The sequence below is a fragment of the Panthera uncia genome, chromosome D1 (genome assembly GCF_023721935.1).
Source record: "Panthera uncia isolate 11264 chromosome D1, Puncia_PCG_1.0, whole genome shotgun sequence".
NCBI lineage: Eukaryota > Metazoa > Chordata > Mammalia > Carnivora > Felidae > Panthera > Panthera uncia.
Genome location: NC_064808.1, coordinates 6152496 through 6177982, shown reverse-complemented (window position 1 = coordinate 6177982; position 25487 = coordinate 6152496). Strand labels below are relative to the sequence as shown.

Genomic DNA, 25487 nt, shown 5'->3' with positions numbered 1-25487 from the left:
CAGGGGTAAGCCACAAACTAGGATAACTAGGATAGCATCTGCAGGGCAGAGGCTGACAGAGCCTGGGTCGGAGGTGGGAGCTGCCCTCAGAGCCCCAGGTGGAGCCCCAAGTGCAGACTTTTGGGACACTGCTTGCCACAGGCTGGCACAGGGCCCGGACCCACTGTCCTGAGCCTGTGTGTTGTCCTTGGGAGTCCTAGACCAGGTCCTGGGCCTTGGCGTCCTGTCTGTAAGGGGAGTGGCCATCACCTCCTGGGAGCCCGGGCTGGTTTGGGAGAGGGCCAGGTCGAGGGCTGGGAGGGCAGGTGCACTGGGCCCCGCCCTCTTAGTTCTCTGTATTGGGTTTTGTCTGATGAGACGGTTGGAATGCTAAGGGTCTGGATGATCTGGAGGCCCTAACCCCTCACGAACCCCCACGCTGGGGCTGAGTGCCTGGGGCGGAGGCAGGGAGATCAGGGTTTCCCCTTGGCTGCCTTGTTTGAGCATTTTCAATGCTTTTTTTCTTTTTTCAATTTGTATTTATTTTTGAGAGAGAGAGAGAGCATGAGCTGGGGAGGGGCAGAGAGAGGTGGGGACAAAGGATCTGAAGCGGGCTCTGTGCTTCGATGCTCAATCCGATGCGGGGCTCGAACTCACCAACCACGAGATCATGACCTGAGCCGAAGTTGGACACTTAACCAACTGAGCCACGCAGGCGCCCCTGCCCTGTATGAGCATTTGTAAAGGACTTCTCCCCCAGCCCCCCACCTCAGGCTCTCCTGTGCAGCCAGCCCCTGACTTCTTGAGGGTTGGGGGACAGGGACTGGATCCCATGTGCCGAGGCTGGAATCGGGTTCTTGAGGATGCCTCACAAAGGCCTCCAGAATAAAGGGGAGCGTGGTGATGGTGCCCCATTTACTGCTGGGGTCCTCCTGGCGAAGGCAGGGGTCCGGTGGCTGGGCCTGCAGACCTGAGCGGTGGGCAGTGCGCTGTGAGGTGGCGCCCTGGGACCCCTGGTCTTCAAACTGGGAAGTGAGATTAAGAGAAATGAGGACAAAGGGCCGGGGGGGCGGGGGCCTGCAGACCTGGGGACACTCGAGGCCTCCTGTGAGGTGTAATTGGATCCCTCTGACCTGCCAGACACGGGGCATCTGTGGTCCTGACCCCGGGCCTGTTCCTCCACCTCCCAGGGCCCCGTCCTTTACATAAGGCCCCGGCAGGCTGGGCCGTAGGCCAGGCCCGCGGCCATGGCCTTCACAGACCTGCTGGACCGCCTAGGCGGAGTGGGTCGCTTCCAGGTCATCTACACGGGCCTGCTGCTGCTGCCCTGCAGCCTGCTGGCCTGTCACAACTTCCTGCAGAACTTCACGGCTGCCGTGCCTCGCCACCATTGCCAGGGCCCCGCCAACCACACTGCGGCCGCCACCAACGACTCGGGGGCCTGGCTCAGGGCCGTCGTACCCCTGGACCGCCTGGGGGACCCCGAGCCATGCCGGCGCTTCAAGGAGCCTCAGTGGGCCCTCCTGAGCCCCAACACGTCTGTCCGCGGGGCGGCCACGGAGGGCTGCAGGGACGGCTGGGTCTATGACCGCAGCGTTTTCCCGTCCACTATCGTGATGGAGGTCAGCGGGGGCCGGGGGCGGGGTGGGGGGCTGCTGCCCGAGGCCGAGGCTGGAGCGTCCCTCTCTCCCCTGCAGTGGGATCTGGTGTGTGAGGCCCGCCCCCTCCGCGACCTCGCTCAGTCCATCTACATGGCCGGCGTGCTGGTGGGCGCCATCGTGTTTGGTGGCCTCGCGGACAGGTGAGCCTTTAGGGAGGAGGGTCCCAGCCACCTGAGCCTCTTCGTTAATTTTTCTTTTTTCTGTAATTTAAAAAAAATAGTTCTTAATGTTTATTTATTTTTGAGTGAGAGGCCGGGCACGAGTGGAGGAGGGGCAGAGAGAGACACAGAGTCCGAAGCAGGCTCCAGGCTCCGAGCTGTCAGCACGGAGCCCGACGTGGGGCTTGAACCCACGAATTGTGAGACCTTGACCTGGAGCTGAAGTCGGATGCTTAACTGACTGAGCCACCCAGGCGCCCCTAACGTTTCTTTATTGAGGCTTGTTTGTGTATACATAACACATTCACACGGTTCAAAATTCCAGAAGGTAGGAGAGAGCATGCAGGGACCTGTCCCTTTCCCACTCCTGCCCCGCCGTCCAGTAATTTCTAGAGGGCAGCCTGGTTTCTGTGCATCCTACCGGCGATGGTTTATGACTTTATGCAGTCCAAGCCAACATGGACACGTGGGCACCTGCTCTGTCCCACCTTCATTATACAAATGCTGGCCCACCCCACGCATGCTTCTGTGACCGGCTTTTTCTTCACTTCGAGGCCTCTGCGTATTCCATTAGAGAGACCCCTCCCCGGGGCGCGTTCGTGGCTCAGTCGGTTAAGCATCCGACTTCAGCTCGGGTCATGATCTCGCCGTCTGTGGGTTCAAGCCCCGCGTCAGGCTCTGTGCTGACGGCTCGGAGCCTGGAGCCTGCTTCGGGAGTCTGTGTCTTCCTCTCGCTCTGCTCCCCCCCCCCCCCCCCCCGCCCTCTCTCTCTCCCCCTCCCCCACAAAAAGAATGAATGACTGAATGAGTGAGTGTATCATGGGGTGTGTGGAGAAGAAATGTTGCCCGCCCCCTTGATAGCCTGCGGCCCTCCCAGCCCAGCTAGAAAACTCTGGCCCTGGACCCTCACTGAAAAAACGGGGCAGTGTCAGAACCAGACTGGGATAACCCTGCTACCCTGAACCCTGACCTTTGACCCCTTTGTGGTGTGACAAGGCCCCAACCCACCCTGGCCTTCCCAACATGACCAGTTTCCATGAAGAGTTGACCCAGGGGTCCTGCTCCCAGTGGCCCGTGACTTCCGGGGTGAGGCCTCCAGCCAGCCAGAAGTTCGCACAGGGGACCCTCTCCTCACCTGCTGCGCCTGCCTCTGGACCTTGGCAGAATCCCTGCCTTTCCCTAAGCCTGAAGATTAGGAGGTGAGGGGTGGGGGGGCAGAGATACTCCTCGAGTGAAGGGGCCAAAGAGGAAATACATCCCTGCGTCTTCAGCTTTCTTCCACACCATGCTTCTCCCTCCCTGACCAACCTCTGCCTCCAGGGCCTGGGGCCCAGCGGATGTTCTGTTATGAGGGAGGGGCCTGGGGGGCACTTCCTCTTGCCCTCCCTGCTGCTGCCACCTCCAACCCTAACCTCGTGCCCGGCGCCTGGCTCAGGCTGGGCCGCAAGGGCCCCCTGGTCTGGTCCTACCTGCAGCTGGCAGTTTCGGGGGCCGCCACGGCATACTTCGGTTCCTTCGGTGCCTACTGTGTCTTCCGGTTCCTGATGGGCATGACCTTCTCCGGCATCATCCTCAACTCCCTCTCCCTGGGTGAGTCCGGCCGAGGAGGGGCCTGGCGGGGAGGGGGGCTCGTGGAAGGGAGAATGGCTGCCCTATTAGTGCAGTCTTTCCTGTTGTGTTGTGTTGGGAGTCTCACCCGGTAACCTCCACTCAGAACCCCCAGCCCGGGGTTCTTGGGTGAACTGGGCTCTCAACCATGGCCCTGTCAGCAGTGAGCTGTGGACCCTGGGTTTCGATTTGCCCACCTGTATGCTGAGAGGGTTGAGTTATTTCCTGTGTGAATAAGTCAACGATAACCACTTAGTAAGCGCCTACTGTATGCCAGACTCGTTGTGGGCTCAGGGCGGGGACCCAGAAGGGAGGTGAGATACAGTGGCCCCCAAGGCTGTGGGGCTTATGTGGCTCCAAAAGGGGCAGGGTTCACCCAGGCCGCAAAGGTGGTGACTCCACAGCGCCATGGTGGAGACCTTGTGCCCTGGAAGCCAAGTGGGAACGTCCACCCAGCACCCCCGCCCCAGGCCGAAGTAACAGGGTCCGTCCTCACTCCAGGCTGGTTTCAGGCAGCTCCCGGTGGCTCTGGCCTGGCGCACTGTCAGGCAGCAGGAAACCCACGGTGGATGCAGGCTAGCCACCTGCGTTTGCTGATGACTTAGTTTGCTCCCGGGACAGGCTCAGGGAGGGTCTGAGGGATCCAGACGGCTGCCAAAGACGGAATGGATCTTTCGTTTCAGGGGTGGGGGAGATCTTGGGGCTGGAGAACCGGGAGGTGCCAGGCCGGCGCACCTGACAGCCCCCCTCCCTGAATCAGGACATCGAAGGTTGCACGAGCTCACTCAGGATCCCAGCAAATCCCAGCCCACTCGCCTCAGCCTTCGGGATGGGGTGTCAAGCCACAGCCCGTGGGATCTGAAGGCAGGAATGGACATGCATGGCCCATCTCATGCTAGAATCGCCTCTGTGACACACACACACCCCTACATACACATGCACCCATATACACACACCCCTCCCCACACACATCCATGCACCGCCGTGTACCTGATGCTCCTCTAAGCACCAGAGACAGAGCAACGAACAAGGCAGATCTCTGCTCCCGTGGAGCCCGTGCTCTTGTGCAGGAAGAAAGATAGTAACACAAATAAGTAGATTATATAGTATGTTGGAAAGTGATAAGTGCTACAGGAGAAAATTAAAGCCCGCAAAGGAAATAAGCTTGGGGTGGGGGGCAGAGGGAGGGGGCAGTGGCCAGGGAAAGTCCTCACTGAGAGGGGTCACTGAGGAAAGCTCGCAGGAGGGAGGGAGGGCATCTGCCGCTATCTGGGGGGAAGGACATTCCAGGCAAAGACCCCGAGGGGTGTGTGTTTCTAGTGGGCTCCAGAGGAGGGGGTCCTTGTGGCTGGAGCAGAGCACGGGGTGGGGAGGGGGCAGGGGAGTGGTGATGGATGAGGTCAGGGAGTTGGGGGGCAGACCCTTAGGCCCTGTGGCCATTTACAGGACTTTGGCTTTGATTCTGAGCAAGACGGGGGCCACTCGAGGATCCCGAGCTGCGGAGAGGATCTGACTTAGCATTTGCCAGGATCCCCGTGGGGGCCAGTTCCGGGGCTCCCGTGCTGGTCAGCAGGCTGCGGACGGGCTTGGGCCAGGGGGTAGCAGGAGGAAGCAGGAGGGGCTCTGCTAGATTCTGCCCGTGGAAGCAACAGGATTTGCTGATGGCCTGGACACACGATGGACACAGGAGCTGGCTGCTCATGGGGAAGACGTGTCCTCATTAATCTGTTGTGGTTGCCTCCTACGAGCATGCATGATTCAACCAGTCCCCCATAGATGGGCTTGTAGGTTGTTCCCAACTTTTGCTGTTTACAAAACAATCATGTAATTAAGAGCCATTCTATTTCCTTTCCTTCCAACCATCTACATCTTTTGCCTGTTTTTTGTTCGTTTGTTTTGCCTTTTCTTCCGTTTCCTATTGATTTGTAGGAACCGGTCCAATGTTAGGGAAATTCACCCTCTATCTGTAATTTGAGTTGCAAATTTTTTGTTCCTTTGCTTGTGTTTGCTGACTTTGTGACCTGGCTCATGGTGTTTGTTTGTGTTTGTTTATATTCAGACGTTCCTGTGTTTATAGAGTCAAGTTTTGTTGATCTTCCCTTTGGTTGCTTCTGGGTTTTGTGACTTTCTTAGAAAAGCTTTTCCTGACTCTAGGATTGAAAAAAAAAAAAAATCTGCCGTGATTTTTCCTAACATCCTTGTGGTTTTATTGGTTATGTCTGATTCTTTGATGCTCCCTGTGTCTCAGCAGATCTCGGGAAAAATTTCAGGTGTCCACAGAGTCCCTATAAAGGGCACAGGTGAATGAGACAACCCCGTGGGCTATGAGTCCCACTGATCCTGTCCTGCTTTTCTCTGCAGTCGTGGAGTGGATGCCCACCCGGGGCCGGACCGTGGCGGGGGTCTTGCTGGGATACTCCTTTACCTTGGGTCAGCTCATCCTGGCCGGAGTGGCATACGTGATCCGCCCCTGGCGGTGGCTACAGTTTGCTGTCTCTGTTCCTTTCCTCATCTTCTTCCTCTATTCTTGGTATGTCCTGACAGAGAGGGGCGTGGGGCGTGGGGCGGATGACAAGTTTGGGGTATGCAGTGACCCACGAAAGAGGGTCGATGCCTGTGGAGGCCATGGGCTCACAGGTACGGCCCGTGGCTTATCGGGAAGCTCCAATAAAATCCCTTACACTAGCGTGGGGCTCCAGAATATTACAGCGGTTTTGCCTCATCAGTTCCTTTGCAACTCACAACCAGTGGGGAACCGAGGCACAGCCCAGGGAAGGCCCGTGCCTCATTTAAGCTACACACAACCAGATTCAAAACTGGATGTGTGGAAGTTACTAGATGCCCTTCAGGGATTCCCTGTCTGGTGCGCGCTGAAAAAGGCAAGCTGGCATGTTCCAGTCTTCCGGATTCAGCAGGCAGCAGGAGAGGTCACGTTTCAGGGTCCGAAGGAAGGGGAACGAAGGTGTACTTGGGTCTGGAGAGTGGGTTCCGCTCAACGCTGCCATTCTTCGTCCTTCTTTCGGTCACAGGTGGCTGCCAGAGTCTTCCCGATGGCTCCTGCTCCATGGCAAGTCCCAGCTAGCTGTGGAGAACCTTCGGAAGGTGGCTGTTATGAATGGGAGAATGGAGGAAGGGGAAAGGCTGACAAAAGAGGTGGGCAGCAAGGGTGCAAGGAAGAGTAGGAACCATTTCTAATCTTGCTGGTGGCCGGCCTCAAGATGTACCAGGATTTAGTAGCTTCCCAGGACTCGTCCACCATCCAGGTGGAGAGGCGGCGGAATAAGCAGAGTAGGATGAGTTCCGGTCTGGCCAAAACGTTCGCCATCGAACGGCTGTGTGATCTGAGATAAATAATTTAACTGCTTTGTTGATCAGGCCATCCATCTATGCCATGGAGGGGCGGGGGGGGGACCGCATTCCCATCGACGCCTCGCTGAGACTTAAATACAATAACAAAATAAAATGAAAACATTAACATAGAAATCATAAGGTGAAATTATCAAAGAATCAATAATAAAAGTACCATGTATTATAAATACCCTCATAAGATAATTACCATTTATAAGACAGTCACCAGTTATTATAAATTAAGTACCATTTATCGAGCCCCATGTTAGGCACCATGCTAAGGTACATAGTTTTATTTATTTATTTATTTATTTATTTAATCTGAGAGAGAGAGAGAGAGAGCACACGAGTGGGGGAAAGAGGCAGAGGGAGAGAGAGAGAATCTTAAGCAGGCTTGATCCACCCTCCTTTGACCGTGACCTGATCAAGAGTCCGACACTCAACCAACTGAGCCACCCAGGTGCCCCCATAATCTCATTTAATTGTCACTGTAGCAGATAAGGAAACTGAAGTTTGAATGCATCACGTCATTTGCCTAAGAACACACGGTGGGGAGTGGCAGAACCACGTGAAACCCCTACCCCTGACCACTGGCCAAGCCAATCTCAGATCCTCTACCAGAAGTGAGGCATGAGGGTCTCTCTTGAACCACGGGTGGCTATTTCAGCCTAAGCAGCAGGCAGCTCAGGAGTCTTGGAACTCGCATGAGAGCCTCTGCTTCATTCTAAAGCTCGGGACGCGATCTGTCGAGGGCCATTGGTCTCAGGACAGAGAGGAGACTAGAAACAGCCATCTTGCCAGAGAACTCAACCTTGACCTTCCTCTCCACAGATGAAGGGACTCCTGGCAGGAAGATAGGATCCCAGATCCTTCCCTTCTGCTGATCAACCTTTCCTTGCCCAGGTGGTGACCTCCTACATCCAGAGTGAAATAGCAAGTGTCTGCCCTTCCAACTCAGTCTTGGACCTCTTCCGAACCCCGGCCATCCGAAAGATCACGTGCTGTCTCATGGTGGTCTGGTAGGTGATGTGCTCAAGCCCAAGTCTTTGACCTGAGGCCGGGACATGCCTTTCATCCCCAATTCCAAAGTCTGTTCTTAAATACTCTTAACGTAACAGGCAGGTGAGCCTTGTGAATTCAATCTTGTTTCATACTCTTTCTCTAGGGTCCTCTGACCCTCTGCTGGGCGCTGACATGTGGTCATAGATGAGACATCTGGGCTGACCTAGGGACCCCAAATCTGGGCAGTGGGTCTCACGTTGGTGGAGGGCCACCTGTTGAAATCACCCACACAGCTTTTCCCAAATGCACCTTGTCCCATCCTGATATGCCCTTGGGGCTCTCCAGGAGATTCTGGGAAGTGTCCCACTCTAGAAAAACACTTGGGGGTCCAGAAGGGGACAGACAGGGAAACGGTAATGTCTATGAGGTATGACAAGTGTCCTTATGGCAGTTCTCTTGGCTGGGGATGCTGAGTGCTTCATGCAGGAAATGGCATTTAGGGGGATTTTACAAAATGGCTGTGGAGTTTGCCACGTGAGCAGGAAGAAATTCACAGCAGCTGTGTAGATGGGCCTGAAGATGTAAAAGGGATAAAAATACAGGGACGCCTGGGTGGCTCAGTCGGTTAAGCGTCTGACTTTGGCTCAGGTCATGATCTCGCGGTTGACGAGTTCAAGCCCCGCATTGGGCTCTGTGCTGCCGGCTCAGAGCCTGGAGCCAGCCTCAGACTCTGTGTCTCCCTTTCTCTCTTCTCCTCCCCTGCTCATGCTTTGTCTCTCTCTCTCTCTCTCTCAAAAATGAATTAACATTAAAAAAAAGTTTCTTTTAATGGGTAAAAATACAAAAGCGATCCGTTCCCCTTGGCACAGACTGAAAGCTGGCAAATCCTCAGATAAGGAGCTGATTTAAAAAATGGGAGGGGACCATTGTCATTTCACTTGACAGAATAATAGTAAGTGTGAAATAGGGATATTTGTGAAGTAGGGAACACAGGCTATGAATGACCTGTTCTCTGGAGCAGACCCAGCCCTCGGGTTTAGTGGGAACCAGCCAGGCAGTGATAGAAGACAGACTCCCTGGGTGACCTTGAACAAGCCAGCCAGCCTCCTGGTGCCGCAATTTTCTACTTAGATACCTACCCCTAAGGTCCTTTTGAGCACTAAACGTTTGGGGGCGCCTGGGTGGTTCAGTCGGCTGAGCGTCTGACTTCAGCTCAGGTCACGATCTCGCGGTTCACGAGTTCGAGCCCCGCATCAGGCTCGCTGCCGTCAGCCTGTCGGCACAGAGCCCGCTTTGGATCCTCCGTCCCCCTCTCTCTGCCCCTTCCCTGCTTGCGCTCTCCCAAAACTAAATAAGTGTTTAAAAAAAAAAGAGAGAATGAGAGAGAGAACAAAACTTTTGGACACATAACCCCACACCTGGCTGGGGTTTAAGTGCTCAGGTAGATTCTATTCTCTGATTTAAGTCTGGAACTGTATCTGCTGTGCAGTGGAAATGTGGAATGGTCCACCACTCTGGACCTTGAGAGGGCTTCTGCCCCAACAGTGTTGCCCGTGGGGCAGTTCTGGCTCTGGGCAGCCAGAGAACTCCTCGGAACCCAAGTCAGGGAAGGGACGCCCTACTGCGGTCACCCAGCTGACCCAGGCTTTCCCCTGGCCTGTGAGCTTCCAACTTTCCTGTCTTCTTCCCACTGGGAAGAAACATCATAAATTAAAAATTCCAGGGTGGGCGTGCCTGGGTGGCTCAGTCGTTAAGCGTCCAGCTCTTGATCTCAGGTCTTGATCTCAGGGTCGTGAGTTCAAGTCCCACGTGGGGCTCCACTCTGGGTGTGAAGCCTACTTAAAAAACCAAAAAACAAAGAAACCAAAAAGTTCCAGGGTTGAAAGTCCCCTCTTGGATCCCTCTGGGAAGAATAAGCTAAGGCCCATTTCTGTTAAAAGGGAGGAACTTGGACAGCTAGGGACTGGGCCGCCCGGACGGTTTTTCTGTCAGCGGGTGGGGAGGAACTGGTGGACTTTCACAAACTTCTGTTGTAAATGCTTTCTGTTAACTTGCATTTCTCTTTCTTCGCTGGCTTTTTTCCTAGATAAAACGTACGGCGTACTCATTGAGAAAAATATTTTCTTTTCAAACAGCTCAGAAACATACAGGCAGCACAGTGTGTTGGTTAAGAGGCAGGACTCAACTGTACTTCGATTAAAAAAATAAAACAAGGGGCGCCTGGGTGGCTCAGTCGGTTGAGCGTCCGACTTCAGCTCAGGTCACGATCTCACGGTCCGTGAGTTCGAGCCCCGCGTCGGGCTCTGGGCTGATGGCCCAGAGCCTGGAGCCTGCTTCCGATTCTGTGTCTCCCTCTCTCTCTCTGCCCCTCCCCCGTTCATGCTCTGTCTCTCTCTGTCCCAAAAATAAATAAACGTTAAAAAAATTTTTTTTTAATTTAAAAAATAAATAAATAAATAAAACAAAAACAAAAGAGGCGGGACTTGGAACCCGATCGCTTGGATTAGAATCTCAACTCTTGCCACTTACTGTCTGTGTGATCTCGGGCGAGTTACTTAGTCTCTCTGTGCCTCAGTTTCCCCATATGTAACATTGATGTCATAAAAGTACCTACCACATAAGTTGCTTGTGAAGATTAGAATTTAAAAAAAAAATTTAAGGTATTTTATTTACTTTTGAGAGAGAGAGAGAGAGCATGAGAGGGGGAGGGGGCAGAGAGAGAGAGAGGGAGACACAGAATCAGAAGCAGGCTCCAGGCTCCGAGCCGTCAGCACAGAGCCCGACGCGAGGCTTGAACCCACTAAATGTGAGATCATGACCCGAGCTGAAGTCAGATGCTTAACCGACTGAGCCACCCAGGCACCCGTGCTGCTTACTTTTAATAACTTAATCACATATGTAAATATCTGTACAGTGTTGTGTGAATCCAGCTCATGGCACATAGCAGCTTTGCAATACTTTTTGTGAATTTTTACTTAAATTCTAGTTAGTTCACATACAGCGCAATATTGGTTTCCGAGGTAGAATTTGGTGATTCGTTACTTACATACAATACCCAGTGCTCATCATAACAAGTGGCCTCCTTAATGCCCATCACCCATCTAGCCCATCCCCCACCTACCTCCCTCCATCAACCCTCAGTTTGTTCTCTATTGTTAAGAGTCTCTTTTGGTCTCTCTCTCTCTCTCTCTTTTAATGTTGATTTCTTTATTTTTGAGAGAGCGTGTGCACAAGCAGGGGAGGGGCAGAGAGAGGGAGACACAGAATCCGAAGCAGGCTCCAGGCTCCGAGCTGTCAGCGCACAGCCCGACGCGGGGCTTGAACTCACAAACTGTGAGATCATGACCTGAGCCAAAGTCAGATGCGTAACCGACTGAGCCACCCAGACGCCCCCAGCGTGTACTCTTTTGCATCTAGTTTCTCTTGTTCAAGATCATGTTTGTGAGGCACCTCCAGGTTGCAGGATGTAACTTAGTTATATTCCTTGTGTAACATTCCACTGTATGAATATACTATTTGTGGGGGGCTGAATAATGACCCCCCCAAAGGCGTCTAATCTAACTTTTCAAAGTTTCTGTGAATATAAACTTTTTCCAAAATGTAAAAAGAAAAACCAACATCCGACAAAAACTCTACCCAGAATATAAATATATATATTTATATTTATTTAATCATATGTTCTCTCTGTATATAGTTAACTGATGAGTAGTATCGATCCCTGTCCTAATCCCAGGAGACTGTGACTGTTACCTTACGTGATATGAGATAAGAGAAAGTGTATAAATTGGTTTCTGCCCCCAGCTCCTCCCACAGAACCCCTAAACCCCTCATCGTTTCTTAAGTGATAAGATGACTAGGAGGCAAGTAAGAATTTTGTCTTTGTTTTGGGCCCCTCCTCTTCCTGTTGTCACAGCCTCATGTGACCCAGTCAAGAGTTTTCTAGGTTCACCATCTTTGATGACACAGGATGTGGTGGTTGCAGGGGCCACGAGGAGAAAAATATCATTTGGGGTTGTCGGACTCTAGACTGGTTTCACATAAGGGAGCAGGGATGAGACCTTTGTCTTCCCCACCCTTGGAAAGTCATTCTTACCCCAAGATGAAAATAGGGCACATGATAAAGAGCAAACTGTTTTGGTTGGAGGGGGACAGAGATACTGAGCTGCTAGATCGGGGCTCCTGGGCGACTCAGCCAGTTATGCGTCCGACTCTTGATTTCAGTTCAGATCGTGATCTCACAGTGTGTGAGTTCGCGCCCCGCATCGGGCTCTGCACTGACAGCGCGGAGCCTGCTTGGGATTCTCTCTCTCTCTCTGCCCCTCCCCCGCTCTCTCTCTCCAAATAAATAAACTTAAAAAAAAAAAAAAAAGCTGCTAGACAGCCAGGCTCCATCCATGACCCCTCCCTGAAATACGAGAGCCTTTCCGAAATGCCATGGGGGAGGGGTATGGCCTTGCAGCAGACCCCTGGGCAGAGGAGGGGAGATGAGGAGAGGGGTGGAAAGTGAGAGTCCAGGGCTTTTTCCATGAGAGTCTTTGTCCTCATCTGAGCCCTTCCCTGCTGTCCTTGGGGTCCAGGTTGCCCCACATTCCTGCCAAAACCATGCCAGAAAGGAGGCCAGGGGCTCTGGAGGCCTTACTAGGAAGGGAGCCCCAGTGTTCGCTCAGGAGACGGCAAGGCAGGGAAACACGAAGGATAATTGTGTTGTGTTTGGATAACGTGACAAAGTTGTTTCCACGATGGGGAGAGGAGCGCGGTTTCCTTCCCAGAATGCCTGTCTCCCCACCAGACCGGAAGTCCCGGGAGGGCAGGCCGCGTCCATCTTGTTCACGGCTGTGTGCCCGGATGTGGTGGAACATTTATTTCCATGGTGTGAAGGAAGAAAGGCAGGAACATGTACACCGGAGAGAATGAGGAAGGGGGAAGAAGACAGAGAAATACCAGACAGAGGGGGAAGGAGAGCATGAGGGCTCAGCGTCCGGGAAGCCGAGGCAAGAGGAGCCCACCAGAAGGGAAGGGTCGGCGGAGGACGGGGTGGGGACAGAAGGACATCGAGAGGGGGTCCGAGCAATGCCCCTGATGTCCAGGCAGGTAAGGAGACTGATGAGGCAGAATTGGTCTTCCCAAGGTCAAAGTATCTACGCTAAAGCCAACAGGGACGCCTGGGTGACCCAGTCGGTTAAGTGTCCGACTTCGGCTCAGGTCATGATCTCGTGGTCAGTGAGCTCGAGCCCTGCTTCGGGCTCTGTGCTGACAGCTCAGAGCCCAGAGCCTGCTTTGGATTCTGTCTCCCTCTCTCTCTGTCCCTCCCCCGCTCACGCTCTGTTCTGTCTCTCAAAAATGAATAAACGTTAAAAAAAATAAATAAACAAATAAATAAATCATAAAGCATAGCAAACAAAGCCTACATCACGCTGCCTTCCCCTCAGTATTAAGAGCCACAGGGTGTTTTATCCTGGGTTTGTTTGCTTTCCAGAGTGTTCAAAATAATATGTTGGCGGCCTTGCCTCTCAGCTCCACCTGGGAGGAGAAATCAGACCCGGATTTCCCGTGGACTCCCTCAGACCTGCCCAACAAGAATTACCGTGTCACCTTTCCAGAAGCGTCTTTGCTTTTTCTCCATCTCCCCTGACTCCTGTGGCGGGGGGGGGGGGGGGGGATGGTAGGCGTTTCTCCGTCGGGGGAAGGGGGCAGATGCCAGGCCCGCTTGGGGAGAGCCCACCGCCGGATTCTGTTTTCCCACCTCCCCTCCCCATACGCTCCTGAGGCCATGTGGTCAGCATGTGGTCCGCCGGCAGCAAAACCAGGCCGACCCACAGGGCTTCATGAGGGTCGTCAACCCCAAGCCCCCTTCCTCTGGACCTCGTTTTGTTTCGCTTTTCGTAAGTGTGGTAAAATACACGTAACAAAATTTAGCATCTTGGCCGTTTGTGGGTGTGCAGTTCAGCATTGCTGTGTTCCAGAACCCTCCTCACCTTGCAACACTGAAACTCTGTTTTAACCCACTAAACAAGTGCTCATTCTCCCTCCACCCGGCCCCTGGCAACCGCCGTTCTCCTTTCTGTCTCTACTTTAGGCTGTCTCTACTTTTGTCTGCTTTGGGGACCTCGGGGAAGCGGAAACGTACAGTATTTATCTTTTTGTGACTGGTTAATTTCACCTCAAGCTTCATCCATGTCGGAGCACGTGTCAGAATTTACTCCCTTTTTATTTTTTGTGAGAGAGAGAGTGCGCAAGTCGGGGAGAGAGGCACAGTGTGTGGGGGGGGTGGAGATGAGAGAGAGAGAGAGAGAAAGGGAGAGAATCTGAAGCAGGCTCCATGTTCAGTGAAGAGCCTGATGCGGGGCGCGATCCCATGACCCTGGGGTCATGACCTGAGCCGAAAGCAAGAGTCAGATGCTTCACCGAAGCAGCCACCCAGGGCGTGCCAGAATTTCTGCCTTTTTAAGGCTGAGTAATTGGCCTCATACACCACACGCTGTGTCTCAACTCATCTCTCGATGGACAGGTGGGTTGCTTCTGCCTTTCGGCTGTTGTGAATAACGCGGCTATGCACGTGTATGTACAAATGTCTCTTTGAGACACTGCCACAGGGATGTCGTAAATTTCCGCGGAGACCCCCCCCACCCCCACCCCCACCCCCACCGGGTGTGGGAACTCTACCCCCCTTTGCTGTCAGATTGGCCGTAAACCCCCTTGCCAGAAGCAGCCCATCTTCAGGTGCCGATTTCTCGGTAAACGCTGGGAGACGCGGTGGGGGTCCCGTGGAGTCTTTGCCTTGTTGGAAGGCTCTCGTTTTCTCCCTCCAGCTCTTAGACGTGAAGCTCAGATCAGCCACTGAGGGCTGGAGGTGGAGGGGACAGGGGAGAACACTCACATTCCAGAACCCACGGGCTTGGGGGAGCAGGTGGCTGGGCAGGCAAGCGGGGGGAGGGACCAGGGCTCTAAGACTCAAGTCAGAGACTTGGATTTGGTGGCGGGGAACGGGAAGTCGGGTGATATTCCCCCGAGAGAGGAGTCCTGTGTCTTTCATCCCGTGTGCTGTCCCCCCGGGTCCAGAACAGTGAACCCCGGGCTGGAGCAGGACCATTCTGCTGCTTCTTCCAGGTTCTCCAACTCCTTGGCTTACTACGGGCTGGCCATAGACCTGCAGAAGTTTGGACTCAGCATATACCTGGTCCAGGTCCTGTTTGGGGTCATAGACATCCCGGCCATGCTGGTAGCCACCACCACCATGATTTACGTGGGCCGCCGGGCCACAGTGGCTTCCTTCCTCCTCCTGGCGGGGTTCATGGTGATCGCGAACATGTTTGTGCCAGAAGGTGAGCCATCCCTCACCTTCCCGGCCTCCCTCCCCCCTTTCCAGGCTCCAAGCCTCACCCTCTGCCTCCTCTCCATGCCCCAGCCCCTCCTGAGCGCCCTGCTCCCTCCACTACCCCCTCTGCCTCCCTGATCCCTTCTGGGGCTCCGAGCACCCCCGACCCTCTGCTCTGCCTCCCCCCTCTACAGACATGCAAGCCTTGCGCATGGCCCAGGCGGCACTCAGCAAAGGCTGCCTGGCCAGTTCCTTCATCTGTGTGTACCTGTTCACGGGCGAGCTGTACCCCACAGAGATCAGGTGGGTGCATGGGGAGAAGCCGAGCAGCGCCTGCCCCGACCTGGAAGGCCCGGGAGCTCCAGGTCGACACCTGCTGGGCTTGCTGAAGCAGGACCCCCTCTCCTCTCTGCTCTGCCCCCTGGCACCCAGGCCCTGGCACTCCCAGCCCTCTGGGAGGTCTGGGCCATGGCCACTGACCGGTCCACACTTTCTAGGCAGATGGGGATGGGCTTTGCTTCGGTCAGTGCCCGCTTTGGGGGTCTGACTGCACCCCTGGTCACCACGCTTGGGGAGTTCAGCACCGTCCTGCCGCCCTTGGGCTTCGGGGCCACCTCGATCCTGGCCGGCCTGGCTGTCTGCTTCCTGGCTGAGACCCGCAACGCACCCCTGGTGGAGACCATCGAGGCCATGGAGAGGAGGTGAGGAGCCTCTGGGGACGGTGGGGTGGGGGTGGCCAGACAGGCCCAGGTCCCCCGTGACACAACCCGGGGCAACGAGTGTCCTCCTGCGGCTGCTACAATGTCATGGCGAGTGGGGCCGTACTGGGAGACTCGCGTAGGCCACGCCTACGCTTGTGTCTGGGATCTTGGCTTAGCGTTCAACAAGGACAGAGCCGGCAACCAGTGTCAAAACAGAGCCCAGAATAAACCGTGGACCAGGCAAAGCAGGAATGTGAGCTGAAGTAAAGCGGGGCAGAGAAGCAGGGATGGCAGTTTGTGGGGAGGGGAGGTATCACATCCTGGCTCAAAGACAGGCCCGTGTGGCTGCCGTGGTGGCCTTCAAATTTGGCTCAGAGATTCCTGGCAACAGAAAGGGAGAGCCCGTTAATGACTTTTGTCCTACTGTCAGAGAGAAAAAGTGATACCAGTTCTCTGGGGAAAGTGAAACTTTTCTCAACAGTTGGCACCAGATGAAACGTCTCTAATGATCTCCTTAGAGAGGTCACCGAGTAAGGTGACAATGTCTTTGGCGATGTTTCTAAAAGTGCCAGGGTGGGGGCACCTGGGTGGCTCAGTCGGTTAAGCCTCCGACTTCGGCTCGGGTCATGATCTCGCGGTCCGTGAGTTTGAGCCCCACATCAGGCTCTGTGCTGACGGCTCAGAGCCTGGAGGCTGCTTCCGATTCTGTGACTCCGTCTCTCTCTGACCTTCTCCCGCTCCCACTCTGTGTCTCTCATTCTCAAAAATAAATCAACATTAAAAAAAAACATAAAAATAATCCCCCGTGAGCATCCTACATCTAACCTGAGCCATGGCCTAGGGCTGGACTCACATAGATCAAGGACAAGGACATATGCTTTGGCAAGTCCTGCCAATTCTGCCTCCAAAATGTCTTTAGAACCTGTCCATCTCTGTCACCCCTGTGACCATCCCCCTCCTGGTCTAGATAACTATACAAGCCTCATAGCCTCCCCTGTCCCTTCCACTTTATTCTTTTTTTTTTTTAAGCTTATTTTGAGAGAGACAGAGACAGCATGAGCAAGGTACAGAGAGAGGGAGAGAGAGAGAGAGAGAGAGAGAGAGAGAATCCCAAGCAGGCTCTGTGCTGTCCGTGCAGGGCCCCATGAGGGGCTCAAATCTACGAAACCATGAGATCATGACCTGAGCCGAAATCAAGAGTCAGACGCTTAACCAACTGAGCCACCCAGGTGCCCCTCCACTTTATTCTTTATATAGCAACTAGTGCAAAAGGCTTGCCATGTAAAGAAACACACCATTCCTCCTTGGAACCCTTCACTGGCACCTTTTTACATTAAAGGTAAAATCTGAAATCTCAGGGTACCTGGGTGGCCCGGTTGGTTGAGGGTCCGACTTTGGCTCAGGTCATGATCTCATGCTTTGTGGGTTCAAGCCCCATATCAGTCTGGCTGCTGTTAGCACGGAGCCCACTTTGGATCCTCTGTCCCCCCCTCTCTCTGCCCCTCTCCCACTGGAGCTCTCTCGCTCTCAAAAATAAATAATAAAAACATTTTTACAAATCTGAAATCTTAAAAAAAAAAAAAAATCTGACCTCTTACAAGGCTCCCAGGATCTGGCCCCTGACACCACCGAGGCTGTTCTCTCTGTCTGGAACGTTCCTCCCCATGCTCTCTGTTTAATTCCCACCCACACTACAGATATAGGTCCAGACACCCCAGATGCTGGGTAAATATTCGTCAGGAACCCAAGCCAGAGCCTGTTTGCAGGTGTTCCGAGATGTTGCCTGAGGGACCCAAGTACATGAAAATGCAGCCAGAGAAGTGCCCTCCCCTGATGTTACTGCGATGGTTCTGATCCCGGCCATGTTTAAGATCACATTTTGCTTTCCCTGGCTATAGAGAAATCCCACCAATGCCAAATGAAATTCTAGCTGGGGTAACACCGCTTCCTTTGATCCTGCCAGGAACATTTATTCTAAAACTACCGTAGGTTGTTATGGATATGAACCAACAACTAAAAAATGATGGAGGCCATCTACTAAAAATAATTTTAATTTTTATAAAAGTTGATAACAAGGCCATTTTTCCCACAACAATTTGCTGACTGGATCTGACCTAGCTGGTCCTGCCAGGAGTGTGGAAAACTAAGTGAGCTCCAAAAAGGCAGGGAGCTCTCTTAAGCTCAACAAATGTTGCTGTACTAGACAAGGAACTTTTTGTCCGAATCACAGGAGAGAAAGTCATTGAGACATCTCTCCCAAAGCCTCGCGTGTGTATTTCCTTAGAACAAGGATGTTCTCGGGGCGCCTGGGTGGCTCAGTCAGTTAAGTGTCCGACTCTGGACTTCTTTTTTATTTTTTTTAACATTTATTTATTTTTGAGAGAGAGAGAGAGACAAAGCTGAGGTGGGGGACGGACAGAGAGAGAGGGAGACAGGATCTGAAGCAGGCTCCAGTCTCTGAGCTATCAGCACAGAACCCAATGTGGGGCTCGAACCCACGAACCGCGAGATCATGACCTGAGCCGAAGTCAGATGCTTAACCGACTGAGCCAGCCAGGGGCCCCTATACCCTGATTATTTTGATTGCTCAATTTGTTCCAAATTTGACCAGTAGGACCCTTTTGACTTCTGTGTTCCCTTAAAATTCTTTAAGCACGTCCCTCTTTTCTGGCACAACCAGACAGTCTAGGCTCATCGCTTCCCTGCGGCTGTCCCGGGAGCGGCCATTTCTCTGAGCGTCCTGGTTCATTTAATAGAGAATCGTATTTAGAAGCCAAGATCCAGGTGAGAGGGGCTCACCGTTATTGGGGGTTTTCTACTCTCAAGCCCTCTCAGGGAACAGAAGCGGCGAATATATGAATATACATATAGATCACACACCTGTGTATCTGTTTTTCCATATCCAGAGATCATACTGAAAACGATGAGCTCACACCATTACCTCCAACCTCAATCTGACACGCCCCACCGCCAGTTTCTCCCTTCTCATATTGAACTCCCTTCCCCCATAATGGCTTGAAGACCGAATTGTTCAGGAGGGGAAGGGAAAAAAGTTTTCCATATATTCTCGATGGCACAGGTTGTTGTTCTCCTCAATAGACCTCCAACCTCATATCCTCGCATCTATGCTTCCCCTTGAGCGAGTGTAACCATGCCAAAAGGCAGACTAGCTGCACTCAAAGTCTATTTGCATTTCACATAAACTTTTGCACACAAAATTGAAGCCTGTGACTTATTAAGGAGGAAACAGCCAGATCCGGGGCAACAAAGCCTGCTTTCGAGTAGGCACCAAGCAAGGGCACGTCCAGATGGAGCCCTGCCATAAGTGAGCCAAGAAGAGTGGAGGACACAGGGAGATTTGGAGAGTTCTGGAGGTCAAAGATTTGAGCTGGTGTGTAATTTAGGCTTTTTGACATCTGATCTATGTATTAAATTATTATTCACTGAGTTCCTACTATGTGCCAGACACAGTGCTCAGTGTCGGTGTAGAGTGAACAGAAAAGATGTGATCCTTGACCTCTTGGAGGTTACAGAGTTAAGAGAGGCACATAGAGAGCAAATACACAAAAATAAATATGTAATTAAGAGAGAATAATCGAGGGGCGCCTGGGTGGTGGCTCAGTCGGTCAAGTGTCGATTTCGGCCCAGGTCATGATCAGTTTGTGGGTTCAAGCGCCGCGTCGGGCTCTGTGCTGACAGCTCAGAGCCTGGAGCCCGCTTCGGATTCTGTGTCTCCCCCTCTCTCTGCCCCTCCCCCGCTCACACTCTGTCTCTCTGTCTCAAAAATAACATAAATGTTAAAGAAAAAAAAATTTTTTAAAGAGAGAATAATTGAGTGGTTGGGGATGCCCCTAGACTTGAGAGAGATGGAATGAGCCAGGCTGAGAAGGGAAGGCGTGTGTTCCTGGACAAGGGAACACCCAGTGAAAGCCCCTTGAAGTCCCAGAGAGCTGGGAGGAGCTGCGTGATGAACCTGAAAGGCCAGCCTGGAGAGGGGCAGGGGCAGCCCTAGAGACGACTGAGAATTTAGGCTTTTAAATCAGTAGAGAAACGACCGCAGGACTTGGAGGAAGGGATTGATGTGATCTGATTTTTAAAAACCCCTTCTGTCTCCTTTGCATTAGTAAATCTCAGCCTAAATGGGGCCTTGGGTTTAGGAATTTAGACCTTTCTCCATTATCACCCCCACCCCCACTGCAGAGACCTTTTTGTATATACATTTTTTCCCCTAATCACACCCCCTCCCTCCCAATAACATTTTAATGCCACAGATATACTGTGTATCTATTCACGAACCGTGACCCTTTGGAAGACCACAAGCCATTGTAATATCTCAGATTTTTTGTCCCCTCCCCTGTACCAAGAACCACTTGTTGACCCCTGGGGGCAATATCTCCCCCGAGAAGATTCATAGACAATGATAACCTGTTCCGTCAGCCGTAGGACTCCTTGTAGTTAAGATTTTTAGAACCTCTGAGGGGCTTATAATTAGATCCACATTCAGTATGTCCCTGCAAGGTTCCCAAGTGTTCTGGTCCATGGGCTTCTTCAGGAACCTGTAAGGAGCTCTTCTTGGCAATTCCCTTCCAACCAAATATGAGACAGAAACGACTCAACTTGTTCTGGTTTGGTAGGAAATAGTGATGCTGGGGAACCAGAGACAAGAGATAGCCTCTCTCATGAGTCAGTCGAGTGGAGTTTTTGATATTTGAGACAATAAGAATTCAAGAACTCCTCAGCCAATTTCGTTTTCCTCAATTTCTAATCTCATCAACTAATTACGAGTGCTGGTCACAGGCCTTGGGTGTCGAGGATTAAGAGAAGAAAATGGCTTGTCCAAGGTTCAAGTTACCCATCTCCAAGATGGCCGCAAGCTGAGAGGGATTCCCTGTAACATACCTTCTAATGCTGGTTCCCGGAGTAACGATGGAAGGGAACTTCCTCCACTTCACAGGCTGACGAAAACCCATTTGTAAATAAATTATTTCTATGTTAAGTTGCCAGATCCTTCATGAATCACAAGACTAGATAGATAGTGTTTCTTCAGAATGGCCTAAATGCCTGGTGTGGGGTTGGGTCAACCTCTGTGACCAAGTTGGACTTATGCCCCAGATTTTTAGGGCGACATAGCAAGGGAACAGTTGACTAATAACCCTGTTCAAAAAACCCTTTTAAGTAAGACTATCACATTCACAAAGAAGGAAATGCTGATCGAAAATAAACAGAAGAGGGGCGCCTGGGTGGCGCAGTCGGTTGAGCGTCCGACTTCAGCCAGGTCACGATCTCGCGGTCCGTGAGTTCGAGCCCCGCGTCAGGCTCTGGGCTGATGGCTCGGAGCCTGGAGCCTGTTTCCGATTCTGTGTCTCCCTCTCTCTCTGCCCCTCCCCCATTCATGCTCTGTCTCTCTCTGTCCCAAAAATAAATAAAAAACGTTGAAAAAAAAATTAAAAAAAAAAAAAAAGAAAATAAACAGAAGAGAGGTATTGAGGTCAGTCATAATGAAAGAAATGCAAATTAAAACAGGGGAGAGGTCATTTTAAAATACCCAATAAGAAAAAAAAAAAAAAAGGAAACATAGTAGTAGTCAATTAAGATGTAGGGACAGGAAGGAGGAAAGTCCTGCAACTTTTCTGGAAGTTTCTTTGGCATTGCTGTTCACGAGATGGAAAATTTTTCATATTCTTCTAAGCAGCAATGACATTTCCAGGATTCTGCCCTAAGGAAATAAGCTGAAATGTGGCCATTGTATGTGACATAAATGTTTATTTACAAGGCTATTCATCACCATGCTTGAGGTATCAGGAAAAACATGTCAACTCTCCAGATCTCCAACAATTTAAATAGATTATGATATATTGCGCAATAATTAAAAGTTATGTTGGTGAAGAGTTTTTAAGGGCATGGGAATATTTACAATATACAGTTAAATAGTATATTAAAATAATTATGATAGTTTCTTAATTATGTCCGGAAATAGAGACTCGAGGGGTGCCTGGCTGGCCCAGTTGGTAGAGCATGTGACTCTTGATCTCAAGGTCATGAGTTTGAGCCCCATGCTGGGTGTGGAGATGACTTAAATAAATAAACAAAACTAAACAACAAAAAAGAAACAAAACAACAACAAAAAAATAGGGGCTCAAAAGAGAGAAAGAAATAGGTTAAAATGGTGACAGTGGTTGCCTCAAAGTATGAGTGACGTTTAATTTTTTTTCCTAGCTGGTTTACATTTAGAAATTATCTCCAGGTGTCTGGTTGGCTCAGTCAGAAAAGCATGTGACTCAGTCTCGGGGGACTGAGTTTGAGCCCCAAGTTGAGTGCAGAGACTACTTAAATAAATAAAACTTAAACAAATTTTTTCAACATAAAAATTATCTTCAAGTTGTCTATATTGAGCAGGTTTTCTTTGGTAATTAAGGGGGAGAGGCACACAAGGAAAGCATTTATAAGCCTTCAGTTAAGTCGTTTCCCAGACACAGGGTAGCCCCTCTGGGGGCCTAGAAGCTAGGGAAGGGTCTGACGCTCCTTAAAGCCTGCCATGATCTTGGAAAGACCCAGATGAGAGGCAGCAGGGCCTGGACAAAGTACCAAGGATCCAATCAGTGACCTTCCATGGAGCTTCTCCCACTGGTACTGGGAGCTTAGAGAGGGGAGGGGTGGGGGATGGGCTCTCAGCCTTGCAGCAAGAGGTCTGGCGCTCCACCGAGGCCAAAGCCCAAGCCATTGGTTAACTGGGACCTCCTGCCGCCCTCTCCTCCATGGTGAACACCAGTTGCATGGCTGACCCTGGCTTGTTTTTAACGCTGACTATATTATATTTCAGACATTAAAAAAAGAAAGAAGACCATTGACTTTGGGTCACACAACAGGCTGCCTCTGGTCATTTTGCTCATAAGATGACTTTTAAAAGTGATATTGAGCAAGCCTAACCATTGTAGCAGTTGGATCTGGAGAATGTGTGCCTCTGGGTTTTTCGGAATTATCTTTGAAAGGGATGGGGAATCTATCGCCAGAACTGGGGAGAAACTGGCAGGCGGGACATAAGGGCCGTCCGTCAGCCCCCCCAGGCACACAACAGATACAACAGATAAGCTGGATGGACCGAAGGGGCAGAGTCAGGAAAGGCTTCAAGTGCAGAAAAGACACATGGAGGACAGCAAAGTGAGAAGAAAAGTGTTTCTTTGTGATTATCGAAGCAAAAATCACACACAAAAATGGCTTAAACGATTGAACTAAGAGATTAGAAATAAAAGAGTTACAAGGTAAGGATAAAAACACTGATGAAACATTTTTTTTCATGTTTATTTCTTTTGAGAGAGAGAGAGAGAGAGAGAGAGAGAGAAAGCATGAGCAGGGGAGGGGCAGAGAGAGAGAGGGAGACAGAGAATCCAGAGTGGGCTCCAGGCTCCCAGCTGTCAGCCCAGAGCCAGACACGGGGCTCGAACTCACCAGCCGTGAGATCATGACCTGAATCAAAGTCGGACACGTAACCGACGGAGCCACCCAGGCGCCCCAGACACAGATCCTTTCAAAGAAACACGGATAAAAGAGAAAAGGGTAAAACCGCAGCCGGTCAAGCAGAAAGCCCCAAGGGGCAGCTCTCGAACTTGGAGGCTTTCCTGGTGACCTCCCTGCCATCTCCCATCCCCTGACTCTTCTCCCCGCCTCCAGGGCTGGCTGACTCTCTACCTGGGTTGGGGGAGAAGGGCCTTGGTAGTGCCCACTCCCCCAGGGTCTCTGCCGGAGCGCCTCGTCCGCAGGGAGCCAAGCCCGGCACCTGCAAGTTCGTTGAGCCTCGTGCCCCATTCACCAGTTGGGTGACCTTGGCACGTCCTCCCTGGAAAACTCTTTGACCTTGCGCTCTTTCCCTGAGGTGCCCCGTGAGAACTAGAGGGAGGGCTGCTGCGGCCCCCACCTTCCTGGGGACAGCAGCGACGCATGCCTTGCACGTAGCACAAACACACCCATGAATGCTGCGCACACACCGTCTGCTTCTCACCCCTTCTTTTCTGCCTCTCCGTCTCATTTTTCCATTTGCCTTTTCATTTCAACAGAGTCCGACAAGGTCTTCGCAAGGAGGATGCAGAAGAGAAGACGGAAGAAATTTCTCTCCAGCAGCTGGGAGCTTCTCCCCTCAAAGAAACCATCTAAGCTGCCAAGAGCCTGGAGCTTGCTGGCCGCACCTTCTTCGGTGTTTAGACACCGCTGGGGCTTTTCCTGACAATGATCAGGGGTGAGGTTGGCCAAGGACCGTGGTGGCCCGGCGAGTCCGTGCCAAAGAGCTGCCTACAAACCAGAGCTGTGGCGACTGGAAGAAAACCGACCAGCGGCAGCCAACTGGCGTCCCAAACATGCAGAAAGTCAAGAGAAATATGCCCAGGCACCAAAGGAGGAACTGTTTTCCCTTCCGTCCTTGAATCCGCCCCCTTAAGACCTCTGTTCATTCTTATCCCACCTCAAAACACCGTCTTGGCAGCGTTAGGGTGGCTGACATTGCTGCCCCTGGTTGTCCCTGGAACAGCCCCACCCGGCTTGTTCTTGAGAACCCATTCTGCTCCACTCATGGGGCCTTTCCTCTTTCTGGCCGCATATGCAATTAAAGCTCTCTTCCCCTGTGTCTGTGACTTACCTTCTCAACTAGCAAATGTGGGACTTGCACGTGGCACGTGCTTTACGTGCTTAATAAGCAGTTGGTGAATAAGCGGTGAAACCAGACTTGGGAGACGGAGAGACCTCTAGCCCTCAGCTGCATTCCTTGCAGCACCACCTTGCAGAAATGGGATGTGGTTTGCTTCTCCACAAGTCTTGCAGAGAGACAAATCCCTGGTGTGGGACGGCATCCCTCTGACCTTGTGCCTGCCTCCCTGACCTTGACCTTCACTGGAATTCAGATTAGATTTACACCAGGGATTCAAGTCCTGGCTCATTCCGTAGTCTTGGGCAAATTTCCTTGTCTAATCCCTTCTTCCTGGAGCGGCCAGGGAATCGACGAGATCAGTGTCCCATCCCCTAAAGCCCAGGAAAGAGCACAATCTGGGGGGAAAAGTAAGAATATCACAGTGTGGGCAGGAACCACTGCGACCTGCCATTTTGCCAAGGTCATCTTTCAGCAGCTTAGCCCTTGGGAGGGAGCTTGAATGAGAATCCAAAAAGCTGTCCCAAGGTATCAGCCTCGAGGTACCGACTCCTCAGTCCCTCCCATAGAGTGAACCTCTCATTCAACGATCCTCTATGTGGGTTTTCCTGTTTGAGTTCTTCTCAACCCACAGCCCTCAACAGCTCAGTAAATTTGAAAGGTGGAAGGTTTCTGTGCCTGATCATACTTTAAGATTCACCTTGGGAGTCATCTCCTCCAGGCAGCACTCCCTGACCTCCCCTGCCTGCCTCTGGGCTCCCATGATTCTCTCCTCACATTCTTCCTACTGTGTTGTAATGGATCCATTCCGTACTTAGTGGCTCCTTGAAGACAGAGTTAGGTCATATTTTTTTTTAATTGTTTTAACATTTATTTATTTTTGAGAGACAGTACGAGCAGGGGAGGGGCAGAGAGAGAGAGGGAGACACAGAATCTGAAGCAGGGTCCAGGCTCTAAGCTGTCAGCACAGAGCCCAATGTGGGGATCGAACCCACGAATGGTGAGATCACGATCTGGGCTGAAGTCGGACGCTTAACCGGCCAAGGCCCCCAGGCGGCTCAATCAGTTAAGCGTCCAAAAGTT

At 51.9% G+C, this 25487-nt stretch overlaps 1 protein-coding gene across 1 annotated transcript; it reads left to right on the top strand.

Moving 5' to 3' along the window:
• Positions 1–32: 32 nt before the first annotated feature.
• On the top strand, positions 33–25184 carry LOC125912412 (solute carrier family 22 member 20). The gene is made up of 10 exons (XM_049616803.1): positions 33–1601; positions 1677–1780; positions 3234–3388; positions 5768–5936; positions 6436–6559; positions 7658–7773; positions 14864–15078; positions 15266–15374; positions 15569–15772; positions 23824–25184. The coding sequence occupies exons 1-10, from the start codon at positions 1227–1229 to the stop codon at positions 23918–23920; spliced, it is 1668 nt and encodes a 555-aa protein (XP_049472760.1). The 5' UTR covers positions 33–1226; the 3' UTR covers positions 23921–25184.
• Positions 25185–25487: the final 303 nt, after the last annotated feature.